Source organism: Colius striatus, chromosome 6 (assembly GCF_028858725.1).
Source record: "Colius striatus isolate bColStr4 chromosome 6, bColStr4.1.hap1, whole genome shotgun sequence".
Lineage (NCBI taxonomy): Eukaryota > Metazoa > Chordata > Aves > Coliiformes > Coliidae > Colius > Colius striatus.
In genome coordinates, this window is record NC_084764.1 from 11291880 (window position 1) to 11309826 (window position 17947).

Below are 17947 nucleotides of genomic sequence, written 5' to 3' on the forward strand. Positions count from 1 at the left end.
AACCCTTAGTCATCCTTGGGAATAGACAGGCACAGAATGAGGATTACACACAGCAATAGTTTAAGTGAGAGCATTAGGCCACATACTACGATAAATGCACTCCTATCCAGCCAGGGGTTAATGCATGGGAACTTGGCAGAAAAATACTAAAGAGAAGGCATCTTAAATCTTTTTCTCAAAACCTTCTGGAAAATACTTGCTAAAAATAGCTACAGTTCAAAAGCTTGGGTAATTGATATGACGTAAGAATCTACTAAATGAATGAAACTCTCAAATTTTGATAGCGGTTGCTCAGGCTAGGACCAAAAAGACAATATCTTGTGTTTTCTGTCTTGGAAACACAAATAGATCAATGACTATATTCACATTTGATGTATCTGTGCTGACCTATAAATGCAAGGGTAACGCGATTCTGAGAACTAGCTTTTGATAAAAGAAAAAGCCTATTGGCTTGGTCAAAAAGAATATCAGAAACAAGACCTTGATACAGAAGAATTATTACAAAAAAGTCTCAAAATTGAGATTAGGTTTATGTCTTCTATGCCTTCTAGAAGATACCTTTTAAGTTCTGTGCAAAACAAGATGATGACACACACATCTTCTAGAGCAAATGGTGTATATGCACCTTACATTTAAGCTGTATGTTTTGTAGATAAACAATGATTTTTTTGCATATTTGCTTTTGTTGTCACATTAGACCAAGAATGACTTTGCAGTTTTTTACTATAATGACATTGCTTAATTGCTTGACTACATGAAGACAGATTTGGTCTCAAGTGAACAAGTAATTAAGTAACAATGATCTTAAAAGATGTAGTTTTCTTTATCAACAGACAACAGATTATCTACCAAAGCAGACAAATTACCACCTCTCATTTGCCTTTAGCAAAAGTATAATTCTGACTGAACATACTTAGACACATAAAATATATTTTTGAAATATTTTGACTGTTTTCTTGAGTGAAGAACAACAAAAATCCACACCAAGAGGTTACCAGATCTAGACAGAGAGTCTGGCAGACACAAACATAAAAGATACTATTTTGTATAAGCTAGAAACTGTTAAGTACACAGTGATGTTAAAGGAATTTAAAACAAGGAGTACAAGATTCCTTAAGCACAATAAGAAAAAGTGAATGTAGACATGCTATCATTTGAGGTTGGAACGACATCAGTGTTAAACTAGGTCCTAAAAAAAAACCAAGCCTTGCCTGAATTTTGATTAGCAATAGTAATACATGATATAGGAACAAAGGCATAGTATTAATGAGAATTAGTATAAAGCTTCTGGAGATAACCAATCAGTAAAACAAGACAACCCAAAATGACTCGTAGACCAAAACAGTCACCAGGAAGAGATGTTGGAACGATAAATAGGTTTAGACAAGTGAGTAAATCTTACATATTCAAGAGGTGGAATCAGATAAATATCCTCTTAACTGTCAGCTCCTAAAGAGTATAAAATGCATATCCAACACCGACGTCATGGATACCAGTGAAATCTAAAAAAGTTGTGGAGGACTTCATAGTTGGTTTCCCTACATCCCAAACATTTAAAACAATCCTGACCAGAACGGGTGGGAACACACAGATGGATGCCTGAATGTTGGATAGATCACTGAATGCATGTATCTTTGTGCTCTTGAGTATGAAAATAGGAAAGTATAACTGAAATTGTTTTCGTTTTAAAATAATATCATTTACCTCTCCTATAATATGTCATTGAACTTTGCTACGTCATCACTAAATTATTTACCATAATAAAAATGAAACTACTAGAAGAAAGAGGATCATTGTTTATCCTTGCAAGTGCATTTCTAAAATTCCTGATCCTTTTATTTAAAAATAAAAACAAACAATAGAAAGTGATGTGAATTATTTGTTATGCCAATCAATAGTCAGTGAAGGAATAGAAGTAACCTGCCCACAACTGAGCTGTTAAGATCAGATTAATACATGAATGGCTGAAATTACTGATTGGCAGGGACCGAGATGCTAAAAAAGAGAAGCAGCAGAAAACCAAATTCCTACAAACAGAATGTATAGCTACATGAAAATTCAGCGTGTAGACGCATAGTTTTACTCTCAAAATCGGATTTCATGAAGAAACAAAAATAAATCAATTGGCACTGCTAGTGACAACTAATATCCCCCAGGAAAAGAGAATGAATGAACACAGGAGGTCAATATTGCTCCAAGATGGCAACTCCAGCAAGACATGAAAATGATCTCCAGACACTATCTCAACAAGCATCAGTGACAAGATCAGAACTAGATATATTGGAAATAGACCTAGCAAATATTTCTGTAGAGGTGCTTTCACAGTAATTTCTAATTGAAGAAACTGAATGAAAGGCAGATGTAACTAAATTACTGTTTTGGAAAAAAAAAACCCCAAACAAATCCCAAAACACCCATCTTGTGATACATCAGAAATCAAACCTGGGATTTATTTTGGACATGAAGTGAAAAGGTAGAGGAAAGGAAACTGATGTGAGAAGGATGCACATCTTTTCTTTTTTGTAAAGTAACGCCACTGGAAAAAAACCACTTGGCATTTAAGATGGCATAGTAATAAACAAAAGCTCTTGTTCTCAGAGTTAATTGGAAAAAAACATTTCAAGGAGGAACTGACAAGCTGATGCAGAATAAGCATATATAGATCCGATATTATGCAGTACACGTGTGAGCTAGGATGTCTGTACTGATGTCTGTACTCCCTTCTGGAGGGATATACATGCAGAATAGCTATATTTGGAAAAAAAAATAGTTAGGAAAAGACTGAGAAGCTCATTTCCAACATGTTTGAAAGTTTCACTGGACTCACAAAAAGGATGGAATTTTGTAGCTTAATAAAATACCAGCCAGTTACCGAGAAAGAGAAACGTAGGGAAATTTTGCACACTAGAGCTTCCTTAAACGAATCAGTATACAACAGATCTATAAAGTTGCTGATCCTAAAGAATTGTTATGGATGGTCCTTTTTGGTATAGGTAGTCAGTTCCCAGTTACTCTAACATTCTTTTTTAGACATGCTATAAATAGTTCTGGCAAATGAGACACGGTAAGAAACTGGATTTTGGAACTGCTTTACTATTTATTACAGACTCTGGTTGTCAATGAACATGATACTACTTGAAAAACAGATATTCAATAAATAAAAATAAGTCAAAATAAGTATCTCTACTGAAATTCAGTATTCAGCCTAAATTTGATGATACGAGTCTTCATTCTGCCTCTCCAAAGACTTGTTGATGGGTTGATTTTGATTCTCATAAAAATCTCCCAAACCCTACCCCTCTATTTTCCTACAAAGGGAACTTTCCATTTTAGAAAGGACTTTTTCAGAGTTTGGTTTTATTATTTATGATGTATTTGTGAGGTTTTTTTGATATCCCAAACATATCATGTCACTTCTTTCTTAGTTATAATGTCTCACTACTGAAGCTGTGGCATTTAGTGTATTTTAAGTAACAACTGTCAGCATTTTTAAGCAAAATGTAAACTAAAAATAAGACCTGTTCGGACTCAATCATCCTCATGCCTTGCCAGGACAATAAAGTTTAGATGATGAGGAAAAAAGGCAATGATTGTATGCAAAATATTCTAGCATCTTAATTAACATTTGATTTAAAAACCACTGCTGCACTATAATCAGGAAAACCTGGGAGGATATAGTGGATTGATGTGCATTAGTGAGCAGCATTTCTCAACTTAAGGCAACTCTAGATACTTTCTGCTCCAATATGCATTCACTCAGCATATCTATCAATAAAATGCATTTTTTTTGTAATCCTGGAATGCATACAAACAAACAAACAAAAAACAAACCACCCCAGAAATAATCAAGAAAATATTGGAATTTTTAGTAGGATCAACTATCCAGCTAAACCTCTGTGTCTATAAACAGCTAGTTGTTTTGCAAGAAAAAGCAAGAAACTCTTGCAATGCTCAGAATATTTCACCTACCCAGATCATCCTAATTATTTAAAACATCCTTTCTACTTTTCCATGCTCCTCAACCATATCATAGCTAAAGAGCCATGCCAAAGCACCTGCTACTTACTTCAGCAAGTTCCTAGGTAGAAAAAACTACAGCATATACAAACTTATTAAATACAAAAGAAAAAACTCCTTTTCTTGGGAATTCAGTGTATGCATACAAATTTTAAAATCTATTCACATACTTGTCATATTATTTTTGTCTTGCTGACCACCTTAAGAAGAAACAGTAGTAATCAAGATAACAAATATAAAACACTCTCAAATGTACACAAAATGTTTATCTCATGGATAAAACTACAGCTTGTCAAATCATGTCTTACTATTAACTAAGAAATTCTGGTAAGCCACCTGATCTTTCTTCTACTGAAAAATACTGAATATTTCTATAGTGGATTTTGTAACAATATTCCATACAAACCCACATTCTTAATTCTATCTGCTCCTATCTGCTAATTATCATTCCTTCCCATAGTAGTTGTATATTAGAAGTCCCAACACTAGACTGAAAATATAAACCATAATTAGGTTTAGTATTACTTTGTAATTCATTTGACTGCATGGAAAACTTGCACCAATGTGCACATTCAACTTTAAAGCTATGGTTCATGACAGCAGGTATTCAAAGCATTATTTTTTATTGATAGCAAGCATGAGAGAAGATTAAGATAATATTTTTTTGCCACAGCAATAAACTTCAAACTTTTTTAAAGTTTAATGTATTTTTCTAGGCTTTTTTCAGTTCCGACATTCTTTGCAACTGAAATGTTTACATAAGTTTCACACTTGTTACATTAGGAATATCAGGTGTTTAGGTGCATGCCAACTTAAAAATGATCATGACTAAAGTTACTAATAGGAGACACCTACAGATATTACAGGATATAATCAACTAGCAGAATTAAATGTGCTATGGTACAAAGAAGGTGTGGATGGAGCAGTGGATAGATGATTGCTTCGCTAAAATCTAGAAAATTTATGAAAAGTAGTCTCATTTGCTCCTTTTGTGCAGTAAGATAGAGTCTGTATGCTTTTCTTATGTAGGAATTAAAAGCTATCTTTAAGAACTACAAATATGTTAGGATGTACATACAAATATGTAACACCACCAACTTTTTTTAATAATTCAATGTAACTAAAGATGGATAGCTAAGGACAGAAGAGATAACCAGCAAGTAAAGTAGAGAGAAACTTTTTTGTAAGCAGGAATATAGTGTTGAGAATAAAGTAACAAGATGGACAAAGGAAAAAAATGCTCTGATCTTAAAAGCATTATAACAAGTTTCTTGGTATTCTTCATGATCAAAGATAACATTGAATGAAACTCTTCACATTGAAGAGAAAGAACTGAACATCAGTGAGACTGATTGTCTTGCAAAGAGAAATACTTTGAACACCTCTTATCACTGAAATGTATTCCTGGTGATAATTTACTACCTCTCCTTGGTCTTTGATATCTGTTTCATTTAAAGTCATTTCACTTTGACATATGTCATTGCCAAAAATTTAACATTGATTACATCATTTATATCTGAGAGAAATTAAGACTTCAACTTGAAAGCTGTAATTTTCTTTTATACTAATATCATCTCCCTAAAAGTAGAACAAAATTATAAGTTTGAAGGAATGACTCAGTCATTTGCTCTGGATATATTCTTTTAAGTTATAGATCTAAAATTTTATTTTGAAAGTTTGAAAAAAAGCCCCAGGACTTAACATTAATCCGAACATAACATTTCCCCATATTTGTAAAAGGCACTTTACGCTCGGCAATGTATTGTTTCTGTTTCTGAAAAGAACACTGCACTTAACTTACAAAAATGTTCCCACAAACACACACAAAAATCCATCTTATAGTCTGAGCAGCTACTGTAAATGACAAGAAAATATGTAAGCCACATCCTAAACTTTTATCATGTGAGTGTTCTGCAAGTTAATCTAATCTTATTGAGAAAAGAGTAAAACTTTAAAAGGATTGAAACTATACTGCAGAAGATAAAAATATCTGTCACAATCACTATCAACTTTCTGGTTGAATAAGTGAAAAAGGGAGGACTGTTAGTGGAGTTTTCCCCTGAGTAAAACTTAGATTGCTTCTATATCTGAATCCATCTGCTATAAATATGGTCTAAATGCTCTTTTGAGCTGCAGTAGATTTTGCTTGAAACTCAAATGCAATTTAGAGAACAAGGAAGATGTTCTACAGAGATTTATTAAAAGCTAACAAAAGCAAGTTTGCTTTGTTTTGGGGATGCACCTAGTGATATAGACAGAGCAGTCCCCGTGGAAATTTGTCTTGCCAAGTTCTGACCTCCCAAGAGGTTACAGTGAAAAATATAATTGCTTCTTTTATCAGGAAATTCAACTTTTGAGGACAGATTGAAATATACAGGTTCAAACTCAATGTTCATAATTTACTTCTTTGTAGAAATAGATATTTTCAAAGAACATGGAAGATAAAATGCAAACAGCAAAGCAAATTTAAAACTAAATGTATGTTGTCTACATGATCTCTGTGCATATAAAAAAAAATAAGTTTTCCAAAACACAATTATGAAAACGTAAAGACTTTTCCTGGAAGATTAATACAGAATACTAACAATGCACTCTCCCATACCTTCTGTCAACACTCTCCTACATTAGGAACCTGCTACTTACATTCATTCGATAGAGGTGCTCCCATCATTGCAAAGGCTTGACCTTTTTTCTGACACACATAACTTTCTGCTATTTAGTAAATTCAGTAAGAGAGATATAAAGGCTTATACACATTTAGGACAAAAAAGTATAGCAAGAAAATGGGAAAACAAAATAAACTGGAATACCTAGTTCACAAAGACATATAGTGCTACTAGCTTCATGGCTAGACCTCCAAACAATTCATATAATCAAACAAAACTATTTTTGTTTTCCTAAAACTTCCTCTAATTTGTTTAATTTCATATATACATGGTTTAGAGCCCTGAAATGAGTTCCTAAACCTGCAAATGAGAATATAAAAAAGATGCACACTAGTAGATTAAAAGAAGAGAAAAAACACCCTGGAATATGAACTGGATGCTGAAGTACAATGTATCTTTATTTTTGCTACTGTGTACAACAAGAGGTCCAGTGTAAATTAAATTCATATTGTGTTATTAGAAAGTCACGATCCCGGAGGGAAAACACAATAAGACATTTGGACATACTGACAAAATAAAAGAATATGAACCATGATTCTTGACAAATTCAGATGATGTTTGACAGTTTGAGGGTTCTCAAACCCAAAACCTAGTTTGTTTGGGTTTTTTTAAGGTAATAAATATAGAGAAACAAGAGCTCTCTAAGGGGCAAAGAAGCTTATACTTCTGTGCAAAATGCATCCTTTCAGTTATGGGAACTGAATAGATCACCCTTCAAGCTTATTTTCCAGCTTATACCATCCACTTGTGAAAGACATCACAGAAAACCTAGATGTTGCATGGCAATTTCTGTTATACCAGTGGTGTGGTCTCACATGTTTTGAACAAAATCTGTAATACATGAAAAACAGAGCTTAACATGAAATACCAAAGCATGATCCAATTATGATAAGAATTCGCCTCAGTTGATTTCCCAAAGAAGAGTTTCAGATTTTCAATTTGTTTTAAAGTTCTTGTAGTTTACTTCTGTAATCTCTGAATCTCTGAAGACAGCCTAGAGGAGTGCATTGGGCCTCAAAACAGATAAGCTTTACTCCTTCCCATTGTGATAAAGTTCCTGAAAATATATAGGCTCCATCTACAGCCATTTCTTACTAGTGCTGTCTCTTTTTCTTATGCCTGTTTTTAGGATTGCTCTCCTTTGGTTTTCTTTGGACATCTTCGTCAACAGGCATAAAACTCTGTGCAGTTTGTCTGTTTTGTATTGCTCTTCTGCTGAGCGTTCTAATGTAATAAGCTCTGAATTTTTATTTTAAGTCATCAGACAAGTGACAATTTTTAGAAAAAAAAGTAGCCTCTTAAAGATAGAATTCACTGAAGGTGTTCTCAAGAAAAGAAGACTACATCATGAAGCTCAAGTATGTTGTCCATCAGAATAATTTTGATTCTATTACAGTCAAGGTGAGCACTGCATAACGCAATCCTATAGGCTAAACCAAAACATTTATATGGGTGTTGCCATTAAATCTTGCTTGCGGACTGAAAAGAACAAGACAGCAGGAAAGAAGAACTAGGAGATGCTAGCAATCGCTTGAGCAAGCAGAATAATCTTCAGGGATCATGAATTAAATGTGGAAGAATGTCATTGTTTGCCATTGGCTACAGGTCTACTAGTATGTCAGCATCTGGTGCCACAGAAAGATTTTTGCGATGTGAATGTACAAAGTGAATTCAAACAGAGCTTTCTTCTGATGAGAGAAATCCTAACAAAGATAAACATTACAGGCCTTGCCACTGGTCAATTCACTTAATTTTTGATGTATGCTATTTAAAGTCTGATAAAAAGAGAACATAATAGAGTTCACCCCAATGATTCAATAGTATAACATACTCAGTACAAACTGAATAATAATCCCACAAGGTTGGCATTAAAACTTTCTTTCTATTCAGTTTAGGCTGGGTTTCATTTCCAAATGTCAGGCAGCAAATATCTAGGTTTGAGCAAAACCAGTTGGTTTGAAAGTCTCTTAAACCAAACAATAATAAAGTGGGGCACAGAACTGCCCCAGCCCAGGCTAGAAATTTGCACATACATTTTGTCAACAAAATACTACTTGCTTAATGTTGTTTCTCAGTGGCAGGATTATCTATGTTCCTGGGGATGTTAAAGACACTCAAAGTGTTAATAATTTCATACTCACAATTGACATTGCAAGAGATAACATGAAACTTGAGTAACCATAATGTGTTGGTGGACCCACATATTAAATTGTGCAGTAGTACACATGGAATTAACTATACTGTCTTGCATTTATCTGTTACTTATAATGATAGAACCTTTGCATGCGAATCAATCTTGTTTGGCAGAGGTAATATATTAGATTACATGATAGATTACATGTCTGGTCATAGAGCTTGCAAGGCACAAATGTACTTACTTTTGGTGTTGGGCAGGATGCAGTGGAGAGACGAGAGGTGGCCTGGGCACGAGGAGATTCTGAAGGAGTAGTACTGAGGGAGGCTGTATCACGTGGGAGCACCTGAACACCACGAGAGATGATGGAATCTGGAATCTTAAAAAGAAGGGAAATGGAATTAATAGTAAAAAATATACTGTATTTAAACCTTATATCAAAGACATGTGAATACCCTACTTCTCAGTTTGCTTATCTCCTCATACTCAGTGCTAGTAGTGGTTAATGGCATGTTTTCATAATTTCAGTAACAGATACCTAGCAAATATATTAGACCATATTCTCACTGAAGTAGCATAGAACACACTATTTGTCTTGGAAAACCTATGAATCAGGCCTATTACAACAGGAAATACTAAGAAAGTAATGTTTTTCTTCTTAAGCCTCTTAATTTTCAAACTCAACAAGGACCATCAGTGATTTCTACTGTGGCCTGAGGGGAGGCATTCTCTAACTAGGGGATAATATTCTGAAGAGAAAAACATTTATTAGCAAGGACTGAACTCCTATGAAGAAATATCATTCATTGAGAAAATACTCTTCATTCTGTGTACTGAATGACTTCTTTGAGCTACAAAAATTCTTGATATAAGGTTTGTGCTGCAAAACCTACAGAGAGAGAAATCTCTGGAGGGACTACAGGCAAAAGCACTAGAAACCACCATCCAAAGACAACACTTGGTGTAAAATACATTCTGAAGGGAAAAATAAAAATTCAAACTTTTTTTTCTCCTTAAATAATTAGAAAATCAACTAAGAAAACACATCCCTCCTCAATGTACACAACTGGCAAACTGGTAGCAACAGATGAGAAGGCTGAGGTACTTAACAACTTTTTTACCTCAGTCTTCACTGGCAACCTCTCTTCCCATTTCTCTGAAATGGATGGACTGCAAGACAGAGATTTAGGGAGCAAAGTCACTCACACTGTAAGAGAACGTCAGGTTCACGATCACCTGAGGAACCTGAACATACTTAAGTCTATGGGACTTGATAAGGTGCATCCCAAAGTCCTGAGGGAATTGGCTAGTGTACTTGTCAAGCCATGGCAAGGACATGATATTTGGAAAAGTCACAGCAGTCAAGGGAAACCCCTAATGACTGCATTAGGAAAACATTGCACCCATTTTAGAAAAGGGTAGAAAGGAAGACTCTGGGAACTACCACCTGTCAGCTTCACCTCTGTGCCTGGGAAGATCATGGAACAGATCCTTCTAGGACCTACACAAAGGCACATGGAGGACAATGAGGTTATAAAAGACAGTCAGCATGGCTTCATCAAAGGTAAGTCTTGCCTGACAACCTAGTGGTCTTCTATGATGGAGTGACTACATTGGTGGACAACAGAACAGCTATGGATGTTATCCTTTTGGCCTTCTTTAAGGCCTTTGACACAGTCCCACACAACATCCTTCTCTCTAAATTGCAGAGATACGGATTTGATGGATGTACTGTTCAGTTGAAGAGGAATTGTTTGAATGGTCACATCCAGAGAAGAGTGGTCAATGGCTCAGTGTCCATATGGAGATCAGTGTCACGTGGTGTCCCTCAGGGGTTCATATTGAGACCAGTACTATTTAATATCTTCATCAAATGAAACAGTGGGATTGAGTGCACCCTCAGCAAGTACGCAGACAACATCAAGCTGAGTAGTGGGGTTGACATACCTAAGAGACCTGGACACTATCCAGAGGAACCTGGATAAGCCTGAAATGTGGGCACATGGGAACCTCATAAGTTCAACAAGGCTGAGTGCAAGGTCCTGCACCTGGGTTGAGGCAACTCCCAACATTCATATAGGCTTGGAAATGAAGGGATTGAGAGCAGACTTGACAGAAAGAATCTGTGGATACTGGTGGATGAAAAGCCAGACACGAGTTGGCAATGTGCACTCGCACCATATCCTAGGCTGCATCAAAAGAAGCGTGGCCAGCAGGTTGAGGGAGATATTTTCCCCCACTACTCTGCTTTGATGACATGTCATCTGCAGTGCTGCATTCAGCTCTGGAGTTCTCAGCATAGGAAAGAGACAGATCTGTTAGAGCTGGTCCAGAGGAGAGCTGTAAAAATGAATGGAATGCCTCTCATATGATGAAAGGTTGACAGGAGGTTCTGGGAAGACCTTCTCGCAGCCTTTCAGTACTTAAAGGGGGCTTATAAGAAAGATAGGGACAAAACTTTTAGCAGAGCCTGTTGCAATAAGATGAGGTGTAATGGTTTTAAACTAAAAGAAGGTAGATGCCTCATCCCTGGAAACACTCAAGTTGGACGGGTCACTGAGCAATCTGATTTACTCGAAGACATCCCTGCTTACTGCAGGGGTCTTGGACTACATAAGCTTTAAAGTTCCCTTCCAACTCAAACTATTCTATGATTCTATTTCTAAGCTGGAATTTTAGAGATAGATCTTTTAGCTGTTATTATTAAGACACAAATACATGGAATTACACCAAATTACAACATCAAAAAAGAAGTTAAAAAATATACTAATTATAAATATCTCAGAGAACTGATTTCTAATATTAGTTTTACAATACAAAATGCTGCAGATATTCTGCTATGACATACTCTCTACAAAGGCTTATTTTTATTTTATTTTCATGATTTTAACCTCTTCCTTCTTCAGACGCAGCACTTCTATCAGATTAGATTGCTCTTACTACAACTCCCTTTTCTATCACAACAGACCAGAAAATACAGAAATATGGATCTTTGAAAGAATATATATATATATACACACACACACGTATTTTAAAACCTTTCTCCTCATTAAGAATTTCTTGGCTCAGTCTGATGTTCAAGTTTCAAAAAACATAGAGAATCCCCATATTTGGAGGAAATGGCTGCAGCAGACAGTAAAAGAAAGCAAGAAATGAAGACTAAGTGACAAGCCAAACCATTAACATGGGACATTTCCAGCCAGGATTTAAAAAAAAAATGTTGATACTGTAGCCAGTGTGCATCTATGCATTTTGAACATTCTTGCATAGTAAGGCTTTAGGGAAAAATAAAGCCTCTGGAAAGTACCTTCTTTCAGTTAAAAGCTTGAATCCTAGCTTTTAAAATTTGTTGCATCCTGAAGACCAGCGTTAGGCTATGAAGAGAGATTTGTTGCTTGTCTCTGTGCAGTTAAAATGACCGATCTTAAGATTCAAGTCATTAAATATTGGTTTTTTAATGTCATTTTATTCCCCTTGAATTTCCTTAGTAGCTGTCTATAAATGATGACTCTAACTTAGTAACCTTGACTTAGACATACTGGGTTACACCTGTCTTATGTCACCATAAACCAACCCTCATATGTTTATAACCAGTTTCTAAGTTCTGTGGAAACAAATGTTGGTGTGCCACCAACTGCCAGCTTTCTGCTCTACTGCTGTCTTTCTAAACTGACAGTATTTTTCTGCCAGTCAATTTCTGTAAGCATTTAAAAAACATCACCTTTTCTCCCAGGATGTTTAAAGACTAAGTTCCTATGCGACCTTATCTAGGTGACCCTGCTTCTGCAGGGGGGTTGGACTAGATGATCTCTAAAGGTCCCTTCCAATCCCTACCATTCTATGATCCTATGATTCTATGATAAGTAACTTGTGCTGCAATTTCCATTATAAAATTTGAAGTTAGCAAAATTTCTCTTCACTATAGACAACTACACTGGGGATATCTTCCTCTCAAGAAACAGTGTCTACTACTTGTACACTCTACTTGGGAGTATGCAAATGGCATCTTAGAGATGTACTATAAACAGAGGTAAACAGAAACAATGACAGTCTGATCATGTAAACAATTTGCAGTATGATGCACCATTTCCCTTCTGTTCTCTTTTTCTCCTGAAACCACATTCTACATACGTTAAACAAGAAAAAGCTGACATCCCTCGATTTTATATTGGCATAGCCCCAATACTACCTACACCTACAACTTTCAATTATTTTATTATAATCTTCATTACTAAAGGCAATACAGTCAAAAAAACTCTAAAACATTTTGATAAAGGCATAAAATGAAAAAAAAAACACAATGAAAGAAATAATAGTTTAAAGTCTTCAAATTAGGCACCTTTTCTTTTCCCTCCTCTGATAAAACGCTGAATGCATTTTGACATGATTGTTTATTAGTTCATTACCTCTTCTATATACTCCAAGACCCCACAATACAAATAGAATATGGCCTTTGCAAATGATACCATGATCCAATTCTCCTTGGGTTTAGTCTGCTTCTTCCTCTATAGTAACCAGATATTGCATATTATCTCATCCCCTTCAGGCAAATAACCGTATTGGATCTTTTTTCTATCCACCATATTCATCAATCATTGCTTCTAAAATTTTATCTGATATCACCTTTTTCAGAACAAAAAAACTTTGCAAGAAAATGCCTGAGACAATTACAGTCTCCATTGAACTACATGTGAAGTAATAATTTTTGCCTGTCAGAAAAAGAAAATTTCAGTAAAATTTCAGACAGAACATTAAGCAGAAAAGGAAGCTGAAGATAAAGGGAAAAGACGATCACAGACATTTCATTTCAATGAGAATTATTCCTTAATCACTACCTTTACAGAAAATATAATTGCCATCAAATAATCCATTTATAAATCCACGTAGAAATCTATCTAGAACTCTGAGTTTGCTAGCTTTCACATACACTAAATCTCACTGAGAGAATTAAACTAATTCAGAGATACAAGTTTTGCTTTTGAGAGATTTGTTTCTCTAATATGACAGTGAAGTGTGTTGCATTGCTAAAACCAGTGTTAATGTTCTCTTTAAGCCACTACAACCTGCTGATCTCAGAGAAGGTACTAAGATGTATACTGCATAAACGTATAGAAAAATATAATGGAAGTATACTGTTCATTAGTGTAAGTGATAACAGAGTATGATTGGTATTTCTATGTATATATGTTACAAGATATGAGGAATGTCATTTTTTCTGACCTACATTTGATAAGTTGGGGTTTTTTCACTAAATCTAGGCAATCTAAGTCTAACCTAAGCAACTTCTTCTTAACCCTGTTGAAGATGTTGATAAACCTGTGAGAAACTTCTGTGTTTCCTAGAGCCTGGAAATCTGCAACAAAGAAAAGAACATTGTGTTTTGGATAGATTTTTGTTTTAAACTTTCACAACGTCACACTGAATGTTTATGATGTCTCCTCATAAAATTTTTCAACTCATTTTCCATTTTCAAACAAATTTAATAGGGAGTTGAAGTCTCAAAACTCTAAATGAGATACTAAAGTATTCAGTGAAAACAGTTTCTGTTTGCACTAGCTGGAGAGGAAAATCTTTTGTAACATATTGACAAAGAAATGAATGAGAAATGAAGTGACAAAGATAGTCACCATATCCATCAGTCATTGCCTCTACGATTTTCACCTGATACGCCTTTTTCCAGAAGTACTTTTATATGGATTTAAATATTTCTGTTTCCAGATTAAAGAACTAAATGTTGACAAGAATAGGAAAAAGGAAATGATATGAGCTCTTTATTCTTTTTTGTCCAGGACTGGAACAAAGATTGACAGGGCTAGTAAGGTACTAAGAAAACAAGCTGTAGAAGGTAATTACTATGATTGTGATTTGAGAGAAAAAAATATCTTTAAAAGACAGAGAAAGGACAGCCTAAAAAGAACCATCCTTCTGAAAAACCAGACACTTTCTGCTCTGAGCTTGAAGATGTGATTTGGATTATAGAACACATAAAACAATAGCTAAAGAGTAATTTGCAAAAGGGTACCGAAGCCTGGATGACACTGTGACTTAGAGAGGCAGAATTCACTGTTCTACTGATACTGAGGAATATAGTGCAAATTCTGCTTTAGTAACCTCAACTAAAAAACCATAAAACTATTGAAATAAATGTGTGTATGCATGTAGGTACACATATGTAGCTTTATCATCAAGTGTGTGAACTTAAAATCTTCACATTTCCTAAGTGACTTTCAAGAGTCACAGTCATCATGTTTTAAATACAGAGGTGTTAAACTATTTGACTGATGGTTTAAATTACTATTTGCCTAAGGGAAGAAGAAAGTGTAGCCTCTGTTTATCAAATCTGGTGACATATTTTCCCTAGAATTTACACCCCATTTGATGTGGAAAAAAATGGGTCGGACAGCACAACTCTCTCTAGGCCAACTGCCTTCCTTAGGTTTTTCTAATCTACAGTTATGAATACAGTAAATTGTGTTTCATTCTTGATGATACTGTAGCCATTATTCTATCTTGATCCAATCCTAGACTAAAGCTTTTGGAGAAGGAAAATACAGTATTTTGTCAGAGCCCAAGGTATAACCTCTAGGTTATAATAAACTAAGTACTTCCTAACATTAATTGAAATAGCTGCCTTTTATTCACTAAAATCCAATAATTTATAAGTCCACTGTACTCTGACTCCTCAAGTCTTCTGTTTCTGAAAAATTCTACTTCTCAACAGAGTACAAAAATAAGGGAGAAACTGCAAGTGATGACAGCAAACTATGAACACACAGTGCAATTGCTCTATTTATTTACAAATTACCAAGAGAAAAAAAGCAAAGCAAGGCAAACAAAAGGGAAAAAGTTACCAAAAATTCATAGCTCTACAGAAGTAATTTTAGGAGATTATTTTAATTAGATTCAATTATTGAATATATTTGGTAAAGCCTATGACTAATCAGAAATAGGCTTTATAGCAGTGATTATCTCAGCAGCCAAATGATTCAGACTCACAACATGCACAAACTCTACCTTGTTTAACCCTGTATCTTACGCAGAATATTTTCTGTAGCATGTTCTCTAAAAGATAGCACTGATGCATCCTTGTTAGAAGAAAATAAGTGTCTGTTCACACAGTAGACTAGGAGGCAGGCAGTGTATTTTTAGCTACTGTTAGTGCAAAAGCTTCTTGGAAGTGTCTCTTACCGGTTCTCCTGCACTGTCTGCTGCATGATGGCAATAACTGATGAGACCAGGGATGGACTGTTCACCTTTTGCCATGATAACAGCTGAACTGGTGTAGGATGGATACTTCTAATGCACAACACATAACAGCTATGAATACAGTGACATGAAAACATGAAACTATTCAAGCAAATGACTGAAAGGGAATGAGGTGAAAACAAGAGTGACACTGAAATGTCAAGCTCATATGAATGTAGCCAGTTTAGATCTCAGGTATTTTCTGCCTTTAAAAATTGTACATATTAATAATCTTTGACTCTATCAAAAGAAATCAATAAATTTAAAATTTGCATTAATAAAAACTGAAACTTGCAAGTGATAATTACCTTAATTCATCCCTGTAAAGATATATGTAACCAGGAATTTCTGTACATGAGGAGATGATCTCCAGCTGCAGCTGTCTTAGAAATGTCAAGATGTCTCAGACCTGAATTCACATTTCTCAAGTTAGAATGTTGCTGCTTTGATTTAGAAATCGTTCAATATAATCTTGAGTTACTTAGACTTTCAATTCTCATAATAGGAATCCAAGACACAATTTGTGGAGTAAATATAGAACAAAGCAGTTTGGAAACAAAACCTTTCCAAACACATAGGAATACACTGTCTCTCTATTTTAAAACTGAAGACATAAAAGTGAAGTAAACATATATATATTGCTTCAAATCATATTTCTTTGGAAAACATTTAAAATTTGAATTGAAATAATTCACAAGTGTTATCTAATTCTTTCATTGTGTAGTCTCAGATTTACTGTTTTGGTTCGAGTTGTGTTCATCTATGATTACTGGTTAAAGCAAGGCTATAAAGACAACGCGATAACAGATTTGTGGCAGAATTTCACTTCCCTGTGTGGACATGCACAATGGAATACAGTAGTCTGGATAGCTTGTTATTTAGCCTTCTACTATCTGTCATATTTTTTTATCAATGTTTTTAGAAATCAACATCTTCTTTTCAAAAGGGATATTATGGCTTAGAAAACTCTCTTGTGATTTCTTAATATGCCACCTACTGGACTTTACATGTTCAGTCGAGTGAGTACTTTAAAAAAAAAAAAAACAAACCACACTAAAAGTCATCTGTAACATCAGAATGATGTCAAGATAATAAATAATATATCTCCCACTGAAATTTGAAATCACCTACTAAAACAAGATGCACAAACTTCTATGAAGCTATACTTCTACAAAGTGTACTCAAAAATACATCTGTTTGAGCACTCAGAAATAAATGCATAGTCTTAACATGCAAACGAAGATTGGCGGAAAGTACCTGAGATAGAAACTTGAGTTTCTTAGGGAAACAAGCCAGACTCACCTTAGCTGCAATGGCTGCTGCTGTTATATGTGAAGAAGAACTGTCTTCTGTTGAGGCAACTCCGCTATCCTTCTTCTCTTCCTCCTCTTCCTCACACTGTACTCCTTTGTCTTCTGTCTGCTTGTGAGGGCTGGTGGTTGGAGGAGGAGAAAGAGGAGGTGGTGGTGAAGGTAGATCTTCAAGCTCATCATGTACCTCCTTTACTTTTACAATTGCATCCCGCAAAAGATCAATGGCATGAGGTAGGGCTGGCAGTATAAACTGAAAGCATTCCTATGCACAAGAAGAAAAGAAATGACTATGAAAAGTTACCCAAAGAAGTAAATAGTGGTTTTCAGATGTACTCTAAAAATATATTTTGGATTTGGATGTATCTTTTCACCCGATCATAAATAAAACCTCAAATGTCCTGTGCAATTGCTCAGCGGGTAAAAACATAAGATCAGAACCACAACAGGAGACTGTACTATATATTTCTGCCTTTTTTAATGCAAATAAAGGAAGTTGTACAACAAGGCTACTGTAATTAAGCTAATATTGGAGTAAAACTTCATTAAACAACAGTTAAATTTTCATGCATATG

General features: G+C 35.1%; 1 protein-coding gene across 3 annotated transcripts in view; it reads right to left on the reverse strand.

Annotated features, from left to right (window-relative positions):
* Positions 1-17947, reverse strand: part of GPHN (gephyrin) — a 303175-nt gene that overhangs the window by 92615 nt on the left and 192613 nt on the right. For 2 of the 3 annotated variants that reach the window (XM_061998238.1, XM_061998239.1), the window contains exons 7-8: positions 17365-17637; positions 9062-9196 (exon numbers count right to left, since the gene is read on the reverse strand). In XM_061998238.1, coding sequence (XP_061854222.1) covers positions 9062-9196; positions 17365-17637 — 408 coding nt within the window. Of the gene's footprint in view, positions 1-9061; positions 9197-16005; positions 16114-17364; positions 17638-17947 lie in introns of all 3 variants that reach the window. The other variant, XM_061998237.1, reaches the window with a different exon arrangement.